The sequence below is a fragment of the Lynx canadensis genome, chromosome B4 (genome assembly GCF_007474595.2).
Source record: "Lynx canadensis isolate LIC74 chromosome B4, mLynCan4.pri.v2, whole genome shotgun sequence".
Taxonomy (NCBI): Eukaryota; Metazoa; Chordata; class Mammalia; order Carnivora; family Felidae; genus Lynx; species Lynx canadensis.
Window position 1 is genome coordinate 22,697,390 of NC_044309.1, and position 13,789 is coordinate 22,711,178.

Below are 13,789 nucleotides of genomic sequence, written 5' to 3' on the forward strand. Positions count from 1 at the left end.
TTGTCCAAGTTTACATATCTAGGAAGTATAGAGTTGGTCTGATTCCCAAACACATGCCCTTTTCATTCATTATCTCCAACAAAAGGTAAACACAACATGTTACTTTAGCTAGAAAAGCTAAATATTATCTGTGTGCAGAAGGGAGGTTAGGCCAATGTAAACATTTATAAGAGATCCCTGTCCAACACAGCAGAAGAGAGGAGAGATGGACTATATAAAGAGAGCAGTGATTTTCTTAAAGTCAGGACCAATTAAGGCAGTTATAAATGGAAGACATTTAAAAACATATTAGAATAAGTTTCAAGCCATGCAAAGTTCACCAAAACAATTTTTATTTCCAGTGTTTAATTGGGTATGCACACAGGCATGACACAGGTTTGGATTCATTAAGTCCTCATGCAGAATTATATTCTTCTCGATAAAGAAGCCAGTTCCGTCCAGGTCACTATCTACACACCTATGTTACAACATTTATATCAAATCTGGTATCTGAAGAAAAGATACACATATAATATGTTCATTTAAGTTACGTATTTTACAGAAAGATTAAAAATTCAAGTCACACAAAACTCAAAAACTGTATTAAAAGTTTGAATATAAAACTCAGAGATCCACCTGGAATGACTAAAGAATGGAAGTTCCGTATCCACCTGTGTTAAAACTGGTAAATGTAATGAACTTTGTTACCAATAAAATGCGTTCATTTATTCAATGTAAGTTATCTAATTTTAACAATATGGCACCCTAATAACCAAATGGATTTTTATGATGAGGCACTTTTGTTAGTGATGAAACCAAAAGAACAAATTTGCTGCATACTAATAATGCCAGCTATTTTCTTCAGTAATCTTGGGTATACACTATGTAGTAAGTTGCAACAAATACCTTGCTCATTTGTATACAACTATCCTATATATATATATATATATATATATATATATATATATATATATATGTTCTTCTGGCTGTAGTAATGCACTGTAAAGCTATTCCACAGTGCAAAATGATGAAACCAGCCCAAATGAAGGCTGCATAATAACAATTCTGGTACAAGAAAATATTTACAGAGTTACTGGAACGTGTAACAGTAGCTTTTTTTATTTGCTATGGAGGACATACCCCAGTTTAAAGACAGGGATGCAACTGTGCTTTATCGCCGGGGGTTTCAGACAGTCGAGGAGGCTGGGCATTATAATGCTGCAGAACTAGCGTGTTGGCTCATGTTCTGGAAGCTTTCTCCATTTATTTGGTCAGGTGACTGGGGTGGGCTGGAAAGAAGGGGCCTGTTGGTTGAAGCCAAGGTACCGGGAGAGCCGCCCGTGTCGGCCTGGGAGGACAAAGGTGCGTGGGCCGTGGCTCCTTCCAAGGCGCGCGAGCTCTCGGGCTGGGGGCCCCCGGTCTCCCCTCTGCTGAGGTCGGAGGCGCTGGTGCGCAGGCGCTCCCTGGCCAGCCAGTCTGAGATGGAGAGGTCCTGGGCTGAGCACTTGGGCTTTAACCGATTCACAGCTGAAAGTTCGGATTCCCTCTCCGCACCCTGCTCGTGCGCCTTCCAAAAATTCAAAACACTGATCTCGGCGGCATCTCTGTGCCCTCCTAGCGTGTGCCGCCGTTTGATGTTTTTCCTCTTGGCCGCCTCGGCGCTCGCTTTTTGGTTTCCTACTCCGAACATGTCGTCGGCCGGCGCCCGGGGTCTCAGTTTTAACCGATCTGCTATCTTGGTCTTCCAAGTGGGCTCCTGTTTTTCGGATTCACTTCGGGTCGGTGTCAGTAAACTGCCCGTCGACTTTCCTTTCTTCATGACGTCAAACACCCGGGTTATGGCAGGGGCTTCTCGGTCGCTCTTGGCATCCCCGAGGCTGCCGCTGTCGGACTTGAACCGCGCTGATTTCTTCCTGGACAGGGTGTCGCACTCGATCAGCTTGTGGGAGCTGAAGAGCTGCCTTCGGCTGTCCAGGCTCGGTGTCAGACTTCCCTCCGTGCAACTGACCTCGCTGCCTTCCGAGTTCCTCCGGCTCGCCTTCCCGGCCTCCTGCAGCTTTCCCCGGAAGAGCCTGTCCGGGGCCAGGGCCGCGGGGAACACGGGGAAGTCACTCTCGCTGTCCGTCTCCACCGGCCGCCCCTCGCTGATGAGCTCGCTGCGCTCGTCGTCCGCCTCGTCCCCCTTGCTCTCGGCCACGGAGCGCACGTCGGGGCTCAGCCGGCTGCAGTCCAGGCTGGCCGGGTACGCGGTGGGTGGCGCGGCGGAACAGTCGGAGGTGGCGGTGCCCACGGTGGCCAGAACCTCGCCGCGTTTGCTTTCCGGGCTGGTGGACGTCTTGGTGGGAGGCCTGGCCGGAGAAGCCTGCGAGGAAGTGCTGGGCAGAGGGCCAGAGTCGGACCGCGGCTCTTCCAAGTGGGGGGACGACTTGTGCGCGGCCGGGGATCTGGAGCTGTCTCTCAGCAAGGGGAAGCGGCCGCTCAGCGTCGGAGACTTGCTGTGCCTCGAGCTGTGCGGGGGTGAGGGTTCTTCCGACGGCGCGCTCTCCTGCCGCGGGGGCGTCTTTTCATCTTTTGGGGCACCGCTGTCCTTCTTGGCGCTGTTTTCTTTGGAAAGGACGAGCCTTTGCTTTCTGCACAATGCCTCGCTCTCTTTTTTGGACTCCTCTTTAAGGTCATTGTGACACTGTTCTGTGCTCTCTTTCTTAAAAAACACACTGTCCAGTTCGTCTTCTGAGCTGCTGGGCTGCGCCTTTTCTTTGGGCTTTTTCCTCTTGCGACTAGCGGCCGCGAATATGGAGGACACGAGCAGTTCCCTGCTGTACTGGTCTCTTCCAGATCCCCACGAGCCCTGAGAGGCAATCAGAGAAACGAGGCTTTGAACACAAGGACGCCACGGAGCTCGCCTGAAGAGGCCTTCCCCCAAACGTTTCTTACCGAGTTAGCTCTATGGAAGCTCTACGCACACTACAGAGTGTGGGGTTTTGTGCCTCCGTGTGACTTGGTCCCAAGAGACATTTTTCTTTCTTTATGACCAGTTCCATGTCTTGGTAACTGGTGGTATTTATCTGGCAAGTCACAGCGCACATACATCCGTCTTTCACAGGGAAATAGTTCGTGCTTAGAGCTACCTAGCGCTCCTATTCTTGTTAGTTTCCCTGCACCGACCGACTGCCCCTGCTTGTGCAATGCTGGACCTACTTCAGGTTCCTTAACCTGGAACACAGGTTTGAGAGTTAATACTTTGACAGAGTTGCATACAGTATTCTGCCATGGGTTACTAAAATTGTATGACTGACTTCCGTGTTCTAATTACAGACGCCATATGATACACATCTGGTATCAGAGAAGCTCATTAAGGGAACCCTTTGGTCTTCCATTAGTTCAGCCAGACTGGGTCTTCAGACTTGCCTGGGCAAATCAGGTAGGTAAGGTCTCGTTTATCTCAAGGTAACAACAAAACCAGACAATTCAAATAATGTAAGGTCAGTTACAGATCTTAAATCCTTACCATAGAAGCACCATCATTGCTAAAGCTGTAGTGCAGACTACTGGTTTCCTTAGCTATGCTCAATAGGGTCTTGACAACTATTTAATTAGTTTGTTCATAATGCCTATCTGCTAAGTCACGGGTAGTGGTGGGCGAGGGGGTCAAGAAACACTTGATCACAGACCGTGGAAGACAAGCAGGAAGGCAGGAAGTATGCTGAGTAATAGAAGCAGAAAGTGTGTTTCTCTATTGTCATAAAGATCTGACACAAACTAAAACTACCCTATCAAAGTCGTAAAAAAAAAAAAAAAAAGTAAACATTTAGGCTGCTGTATGAAAACGCATTCACCACAATAAAATCACAGGTTAAGAGAACTTTGTTTTTATGGGTTGGAAAGGAATGCCCGGTTATCCAGGATCCTTCTAATTGGTTATCTACATTTTAACGCCTTCTGCTGAAGATTGTAGTGGAGAATGGTTGCGGTTGGACTCTGAATCAAGCCTGACCTTCCTTCCTCTGGCTTGCCGCACAGAACACTGAGCAAGTGATTTACTTTCCAACATCCCAATTTCGTTGTTTATTTAACCAAGACAAAATTAGATTACATTAAGATTTCCTAGGGTCCCCTTCAAAATCCTATGATTCTGTGACCATATACGTGTTGGAGCAAATAATTTGGCTGTGCTTATTGTACAATTGAAAAACTGCTACAAAGAATTATACCACTTGTGTATCCACCGTATTACAGGCAGAATACAACTACCACCATTGTTAACATGGAAAAGCTGTTATAACAACAGATTAAGAAATATGCACCTAGTAAGAGGGAAGGAGAGATTTCAAGTAACTCTGAAATCTCAAGTATAACATCCAAATCTAAATCTGAAATCCTCTGGCAAAAAAAACCAACAAAACAAAACAAACAAAACAAAAAGGAAACTGTCCTAGGTCAAAGAAGCCTAGAGAAACATGACAATAAAATGCAAGGAGTGATCCTTCATTGCATCCTGTATAGGGAAATAAAAAGCAATTTACATCATTGGGACAACATGGAAAATTTGTATAAAAACTCTACATTAGAAATAAGAATGCTGTGTACTCATGCCAAGTACCTGGGTATTACGATTACCCTGTAATTTTACAGGACAATGCCCTGTTGTTTGGGGATGGATGCTGAAGCATTTAGGGATAAAGTGTTATCGTGTCTATATGTAACTCTCAAATGATCGACGCCCCCATGTATGTCAAGATTTACCAAACGATGAATCTAAGGCAAAAGGTGTGGGTGCTATTTTTCTGGTAACTTTTCTTTAGGTTTAAAATTTTTCAAAATAAAAAGCTGGGGCCAAAAGCCAGTAAAAACCACAACATAAGTTATAGCAAATGGTGTGATATGACTGGAATATTTTGTAAAATTTCTGGCAAGAATTATAATTTAATCATACACAGCCCCGTTATGGAATTTAAACACGATATATAAATCTCTCGTCTCATTTCTGAATAGAACAATGTTTTAGGAAGTTTCTTGACAATTCTAGTTGCTGCTGTCTCAGCAGAGCAAAGTTTGGACAAAGTGAACTAATAAAAAACTTCCCAAAACTACTCAAAATGTTGTATAGTTTGGCAGTGTTGTCAATGGCATACAAATTATGCAAAAATACTGAGTTTGCTGAAAGGAGCTGAGAATATATATTTTCTTATGAAATATGTATCATTCAGAAGAATGTGTAATAGTAACAAAACCTATATTACTACTGAAGTATTTACAGATGAAATACGATGCTTGAACTTGCTTCAGAATAGTCCAGGAGGAGGGAAGTGGGTGAAATGCACATGAAACAAGATGGCCCGCCACGTGTTAATTGTTGAGAATGGATAATGGTTGCATGGGGACTCGTTATACTATCCTCTCTGCTTTTGTGTATGTTAGAAAATTGTCATGTTTAAAAATGAAAAAGTGTCTACTCCTCTGTATTAGGCTAAACTATGCTGAGAGAAACCCAACATTCTAACTCAAAATCCAGTATTCTACCATATTCCAAGAATCCATTCTTCCCTTTAAAAGACTTTGTCGGTCTGCGTCCGGAAACGCAGAAAGGGATGCGTTTGTATACTAATCACAATAATCAGCCACAAGGCAACTCTCCCCGCCCCCCCCCCCCCCCCCCCCCCCCGACCAAAAATCAGCCACAAGGCAACTCCTCCCCAAAACTGTACGAAACAATTTACCTTAGATTTTGTTGAGTCACTAGTAGCTGAATCTGTGAGAAGTTAAATAAAACACGGTCAGTATCAGCCAATGTGTACTGCTTTCAACGGACAATGCAAAACTTATGGAAAGACAGGCACAGAACAAAATGTGAAAGCAGAACTCAAACAGAACAAGAGAACACAGTGGATAGTCAGAGCTCACAAAGATGCAAGCTGCACCACAGAAAGCCACCGCCATGAAAGGATGCTGTGAATTGAAGGCAGAGTCAGCTCGATGATAGGAATGGCAAAGGAGCCCTGGACTAGACAAGAACAGAAGCGCTAGTGTTTAATCAAATTTCTAACGAGTAAATCTAGCAATAAAGAAGCTGGAAGACCTTTGTAAGAATTGTACTATGTACCACATCCTGTATCTGAAACTGATACACAATGTAGAACTTTCAAGACTGTCAGCTGGCCTCGCTGCAAATTGAGACACTCATACTCGGTGTGCTTATGTTGATTTTTGTCAGACCGTCAGACTTCAATTTTATAAGCATGTACTGCATGCATACGGATGCATTAGGTAACCCCGCTTCCAGGTCACTTTGGTTTGTAAATAATGCTGATCTTTGTGCTTTAGACCCCAGGGTCACCTCTGTGCAGTCAGGGATCCTTTTGACTAGTTTGGTCAAATTGCTACCAGTTTTGTAATTATCTATCACAAATGCTATTATGGAAATGGAAAAATGGAGACCATAATTTTCACTGTCTGGCAAAAACTCAGATTATACAATTAGAAAGAGGGTAGGAAGGGGCTAGCGCTATTCAGGAGAGTACCAATTGTGCAATTTTTGTCTTTCAACTTGAGGGAAATTGATTTTCAAAATTAATGAGCTGAGCCCCATGCCACGCCCCTTTGAACACATGGCTAAATGCTTTATGACTTTAAGAACTGGTGGACCATACCATGCTATTTCTCCTCACGGTCTGCTTCAGAAATAACAAGAAACAGCAGAAAAACTTTTAAGAGAGTAGTATTGATCTGTTTACAATAATCTTGAAGAGAAAATTTACACCACAGATCAACCAGGTTTGCATTTACAAGAATCGGGGGTTTCTGCAGACAAGGCAGCTACAGTGTGGACAGCAATCCTCCTTCTTCCTACAGCTCCAGCTGTCCATCAGGGCCACCACAGAATCCACTAGCGACATTACCGTGTGATAGACTCCTCCCACTTCGCCTGTTCAACATCAGTATAGATTTGCCTGTGTCAGTAAGTGCTGAAAAAACCCTTTAGGACTCAAACAAGAACTAGAGACAAAGGGAGAACAGCGTGTGAAACAACATGCTAGATTTAGTGCAACAGTTTGGCAGGCGAAAATTGTCAGCAAAAGAGCCTAGGAAAACCACTACTTAACCAGACATTAGGGCGGCAAGAGAAAAACAGAAGAAAACGTCAAATAGGTTGACTTTCTTACTGTGACATCTCTAGTGACAAATAATATACTGCATTTATGAAAATGGTGCCCACTTAGCAGTTCAACATATTTCGCTGGCTGCTTTCAAACAGAATGTCTAGCTCAAGAATAAGAACTACTTATATACAGTCCAGATCATACTTTCTGCCATCACAGCAACCACATATTCAGTAGCATATATCTGTTTTACCTTGTGATGACTATTACATGGAAACTGTGAATTAAAAAAAAAAGAACAAAACAGTGGTTTGCATGCTCATTTCCCTCCTATTTCCATTCGGACAAGCATTACAATTCCATGCACTGCCAATGGCATTATAGTCACTGGAAGATAATTAAGATCAATCAGAAAAGGAAGATTACGTTTTTTTATTAGTAGAAAGGAAAGAAAAATAAAGTAGAAGAAGTAGGAGAGGAAAAGGAAAAAAAATCACAGTGAATTGTTACTTGTGATTGATTTGTTCTTTCATGTTATTAAGAATTTAGCTTTTAGCCTAGAGATCAACACTGCCCAGGCAAAAGTTACCTGATACATCTCCAGGGGAGACTCCTGTCCTTCCAATGTTGGTGAGTAAATGATCTATGTTTGGCACTGGCTGGGACTCTACTGTGTTTTCCTCCTGCACTGTTGTCTATGGTTAATAAACAAACATCTCTTCATCATCTCTTCAAAGATACTTTAAAAGTCAAACAACATTTAGCAAAAGACACATTACTGAGTGGAGCACATGTGCTTAACTTTTTACACCGTTTACACATAGTTGATTAACTACAAAATAAGCATCATACTTGTATTTTCATTAGACCAGAAACTGAGGAGCTATAGACCTGCTTCCGGGGTGCAAAGCAGACAATAGCATACAAAGCAGGAAGGTGACACTGTTGTGTGGCATCGGGATCTGGTGTCCCAAATGAGAACAAGTCAGTACAAATGCTGACGGACGATACTTACAAGAGGCTCTTCAGCACCTTCTTCTGTGAAAAACCAGTCATGCTGAAAGTTAAAATAAAAAAGGTGAAAAGAGAAATGAAATAACCCCCTACATAGATCTATATTTTGGAGAATAATATAGGAAAAGAAAAAGGTAATTTTCTCAGTAAAAAAAAAAAAAAAAAAAAAATTATAATCAAATTCTGTCCTACCAAACATCAGCTGCTTACAACAAAAGGATTTTCTCGAGGAGACGAAGCCTGAACTTACGTGCTGGATAAGCGTCTCTACGATCTTGTACTGGTCTGGCATGTGAGTGACCATGTGGGTCATGTTATCTTCAGATGTTCTCACAAGAGTTGGGCCAAACACTATTGCTAGGTTTCTGGGTTCCATCTGGAACAAAGGATGTTATTGAAAGATATCAGAATTTCTCTTAAGAAAGTAGGCTTAAATTCCCATTGCCTGTTTGGCATTTTATTTCTGAAAGGTTCTTTTGATGAAAAAGAATTCAAAGAAGAATGGTTGATTGATTGTGTGTAAAAAAAAAAAAATGCTTCCTATTTAGGCTTTCTATAAGCTAATCTACACCTAACTTCTTTTTCCTGCTTTAATGACACGTACTATGCTTAATTGGCATTCATTTTTTCAGTGAAGTCTTTGATTGCAAGCGATTGATCTGGTTCAAAACTAGTATTATGACAGCTACATTCACTGACAAAAATATGAAAATCAAAGGAAAAAAACATTCACGAAAGAAGAGGGCAACGCTCTCCCCTCAAAAATGAAAAACTGGAAAAGGTGCTCAGAGACACGTAACGTTTTCCAAATTTGTCCCTGTAGTACATCAAAAATGCAAATATTTAAAAACCTAAAGTCCAGAAGTACTCTTTTCTGACCAATTTTTACTTCAACGAAAACAAAGCTGTCCGCTTATCCTTGTGCCAATCTGAATGCCTCGACAGGACATGCTTTTATGTTTGAACGTTCATTTCCACGATATTTTGTATTCCTTGTTTAATTACATAGTTATCAAATGTATAGATCCTTTGTTTCCCTTTGTTATGTCTTACAGTGTCTGGTGTCATATTTTGAATTTAGGATTTGATTAAAACGTCAAATAGCTTTAACCAACCCTGAAAACGTACCAGGAGGCTCAAAAAAATCACTGCAGTACTCAAAGAGTCAAACTGGTTCAGGGGGCCCCACTGCTACACTATTTTGGGAGAGCCAGGCGCATGCCCACACGCGTGCATACACACATTTTAGGTATGGTGCAAAGTGGAAAACGCACAGACTTCCTGTTCTGAAGTAATTTTTATTCATCAAATATGTTAACTACCGTAACACATGCATTATTACACTGTGCTTACTGCAGAGATATAAGTAGAAATTGCAATCAAAGTCAGTATTTTCATAGAAAGCTGACTTGGTGGAAAGAAAATCTGACAACAGGAAAGGCTGACTTGAACTGGGCTCACAGGCCTGTTTCTTATTTTCCCTCCGGGAGATGTTGTCCTCTTATTCCTCCATCTGTACTGGTGAAAGTGGCTCACAAAATGAAGTCCATCTCAAAGGTCTCATGCAAAATTTTTGCTAGATTCATTTAAATTTGTAGACTAATGGTAACACACATTATTATTTCTGGTATACAGTCGTATTTATTATGTGGGTATATACTTCTAGCTGGCTCCTCCATAAGACTAATAACACAAGTAGTTAGCAGTTTAGTCATTCATTATTTAAGGCAAATTCTGTATTTTTTGAAAGATGTTCCAGAAGTGTCATCAAATAAGTCAGGGAAATGAAATGCCTTAGCCACTTCTTCAAGAGTCACAGTGTTAGTTAACATATTAAAACCACTAAAAAAAATCTACAGTAAAGAAAGTTAAGTGTTGTTAAGTGTTTAATTCAGTGCTTTCTACACTGATTAGACCATCAACCGCTACTTTTCCAGTGCTTCTAATACCAGCAAAAGTGATGAACTGATCAATGATGTAATGCACTTTGGGGAATGCTGAAATAATTAGAAAATACGTCAGCTATGATTGTATCGAGAACTCTTTGGATTCTACTGGATGAACTTCTGGAAACAGTACAGTCAATCTCTCTCTTGTTTTTTCCTTTTTCCTTTTTTAGCCCTATCACTACTGAGGAAATTGAGAGCCTGAAGGATATAATAACACTGCTTATAAACTGCTCAATCTGCAGGGAAAGGGCTTGACACTGTTCTCACACTCCAGCCTTACTACAGCTGTGAGCAACTGTCTTCCAGAACACCACAGACACTAAACTGACTGAATCGATGCTTTTCTCTACCTTAAGCAGGCATAACCCTTAGAAAAGGGGGACAGCAGTGTCCTGAGCTTGTGGTATTCTGTGTTTTTCTTCTCCAGAAGCCAAAATGACTTCATTTAAATATTTGTCAGTAATGCTGAGCTTTAGAAAACCATCATTTTGCAATAATGATATAATGGGTTTAGGCAACAATCACCAGTGACGGATAAAAATGATGAATGAAGACTACAACGGTATCAACCAAACACAATGTGTGGAACTTCAGATAATGATTTAAACAAACAGGTGTACAAAGACATTTCTTGAAACCAATCAGGAAAAACTGAACACAAACTGAGTATCAGATCATTTCGAAGGGTAACTAATCTTGGTGTGTTTGATAAAGGGAATGCGATGGTATGGTTTAAACAAGCAAACAGGAAGGTCTTATCTGCTTAACACAAAACAAACCAAGAACAGGTCAGTTTTGCTGTATACACCACTTGGTACATCTTGATCATTGTAGCACACAAAAGTGTCACAAATGGTGCCTATTCAAAATACTGATACACAGCTGAAAAATAAAAGAAGGTTTTGACTTATTTAAAATTTTTCTTGCTGGATAAATGTGAAAAGAAATGTGTTTTTCAAATGGTGACAACTGATATTTTGGGATCTTTTCCTTTTAAGGGTGATCTTTACGGGGGCTTACCGGCCAACAGGATTTCAGAGCCTTTGCTGAATTGTAACCCCGTTTTTGACAGACGTGAAGCAATGAAACTTATCTTTTCAACTAAAGCCACTGAAAGTATACCTCTTCCATACGTACTTTACTCACCTTATTTTTTTCTGAATTTTCTGCCACTGTCTTCAGATGAGCAGAAAGGAACTTAAGAGTTTCGTAATGATGTTCGGGCAAGTCGTGGATCTGAAACATATTAGTTTCATGGTGGATTTAAAGGCTGAATTTCAGTTGTATCTCCAAAAATAGAAAATAATACCTACTAGTCTTTTTAATGTTTTCAGACGGTCTAGAGGATCTTCTTTACGGTTGGCCTCAATGAAGTCGGCATATTTATCTGACGACAACAATAAGAACAATAAAAAGAAATTTATCTTAAATTGCTTAGGTGAGTTATAATCTGGATTTCCTCTGAGGTTCAACTTCAAAACACCACACACACATTTAAAATGTAGGAATGACCCCAAATAGCCTTTGAAATGTAAGTCTCCAAACCTGCTACTGTTTTTAACGATCCTCCAAGATTTATCATCAAATAAAATTCCCTAAAATGTGAGTTCTCTGAGGGTACTGTCCTCTATTTGTAGTCTGTCCATTCTTTTCTCCCCCCAACCACAACATTGAGAACAGTGTGTTAATAAGTCAAATATTTGGCTTGACTGAAAAAATGTTTTTCTACTAATTGTACCGTAGTATGTGTGAAAATTTTGACAGAGGACAATAATACATTTTTAATCTGACAAGTAAACATGCATGAACGGGATAAGATATGTTTTATTGAACCTACATAATTTTATTAACTTTTTCACTGAAATTTATCAGGAGGAAAAACCAATCTGAATGACAAAAAATAGCTATAATTTTAAAGAAAATAGCCATAATTATGCTTTATACAGAAGTAACAAGTAAATAAAATCTCCTGCTTCCTTTAACAAAATATTTTCTCCAGGTTCAATTTAATATTCTCTGGCTTTCCAACAATGTCATTTTAAACTATTTCAACTGGTATCTTTTGTGTGGGAGTTCACTCACCATTCGTGAAGAGAGGCTCAGGGAGTTTTCTGAAGAAGGATTTTAGTAGACTGCTTATCACATTCAAATCTCGCCATTTCTGGGGGTGCAAAAATAGAAATGTGGCATTTTTGTGGTCAGTGCTACCAAAGGGAAAAAAAAAAACCAGATCAGGTATCAAACAGATATAAATACACTTACATCATCTTGTATATCAATATCCGCCATTCCCTTGTTGAGCTCCTCCTGCATACTTGAGATGGCTGCATTATTTCCAGGAACTCTGTAAATACCTGTATATTCAAGACCTCTTTCTTCAACTAATTTGCAACATATGTCAACTATTAATGGAATATACTGCAAAACAAGAAATAAATATTTTATTTAATACAGCACAAATGTTCATATTTGTTAGTAGATGTATATCGTAGCTAAAAGGCCCTTTCCATCCAAGAGGAAAAACATCAATCACTGTTGTTTGATAGAGAGAAAATGAAGAATGCAGACATGGCAGAACCAGGAATAGATCAAAGCAGCAAGAGAGATTTGGGACAGTGGGAGGAGAACAACTAGGTCAAGACAGAGAGAGGAGGGTCCCCAGGGAGATGAAGGTCTGAAGAGGAAACGAGGAAAGTCTGCAGTAATGAGAATGTGGGCATGACTCAGGTGGATAAAGGGGAACAAAGTCAAAAAAAGAAGAGGGGGAGAGAACAACATCAGTCAACTCATGACACAAATCCTAACATGGACGCTGTATACACACGCGCGCGTGCACACACACACACACACACACACGCACATTTACATTTATTATTACTTTCTTAATCAGGTTCTTGTTCTCATCCTTCTTTTAAGATGCTAAAAGCAGAAACACACAGGATTTGAAAATGAACTCTTACCATTTCAGATACATTTCAGATACATTCCTAATGGACGAATCATGATTCGATTTCAGAGTGAATATGTTAGAAAAAAATGCGTTTATAGATAAAATTACTCAGCACACCCTGACAGGTCAGCAATGCTCAGGGAAGCTGGGTCTGCTAGGAGGAGGAACATGCTGCCCAGCACTGGCTGTGCATGCTACCCTGACTGGCTGTGCACTCAGGTCCTACAAGGACTATAATTGAACTAGTGACTGTAGGAAATCCAGGTGGCTGGGATCTCATACCCGATTGGTGTGTGCGGGTGGGCAGTCGTCTAGTCTGACACCGAACGTTCCTGTAGCAGTAGGCTTTTTTTCAAACGTCTTTCTCATAATACTTGGAATGCCTTTTCTCCACGTGCCTTTGTCTTTTGGGGGACTGGTATCATCTTTTGTTATGCAAGAAAAAGACATAAGAAAAAAATGAAAACAAGCACGGTTAAATCATGTCCTTTATCAATATTTCTATAAATCAGAGTCCTGTCCTATAAATAATATCTCCTATATTTATCAAAAATATTATATTCTCTTCTCTTCCTAACATAGCACTCCTTCTAACCTTCTATGTAATTTAATCAGAATCTGTTCCGCTTCTCCACCCTTTTACAACCTGCAGTTTTCTTTAAAACAGTCAGGAAAATAGGATCAATGTGACTTCTTGGTAGTGAGATTTTAGCAAAAGGAAACATTTTGGTTTTATCTGACAATGACAGTGCCTGTGTCCTCTGCATTAATCACATTTGCAGTGTCTTTTACGTAGATGT

General features: G+C 40.6%; 1 protein-coding gene across 1 annotated transcript in view; it reads right to left on the reverse strand.

Annotated features, from left to right (window-relative positions):
- Positions 1 to 315: 315 nt before the first annotated feature.
- Positions 316 to 13,789, reverse strand: part of ARHGAP21 (Rho GTPase activating protein 21) — a 136,286-nt gene continuing 122,812 nt past the window's right edge. The window contains 11 exon segments of the mRNA XM_030321174.1: positions 316 to 1,191; positions 1,193 to 2,827; positions 5,697 to 5,728; positions 7,666 to 7,771; positions 8,092 to 8,133; positions 8,341 to 8,466; positions 11,186 to 11,275; positions 11,353 to 11,426; positions 12,122 to 12,200; positions 12,302 to 12,457; positions 13,272 to 13,414. Of these exon segments, the coding sequence (XP_030177034.1) occupies positions 1,126 to 1,191; positions 1,193 to 2,827; positions 5,697 to 5,728; positions 7,666 to 7,771; positions 8,092 to 8,133; positions 8,341 to 8,466; positions 11,186 to 11,275; positions 11,353 to 11,426; positions 12,122 to 12,200; positions 12,302 to 12,457; positions 13,272 to 13,414 (2,549 nt within the window). The 3' untranslated portion in view covers positions 316 to 1,125.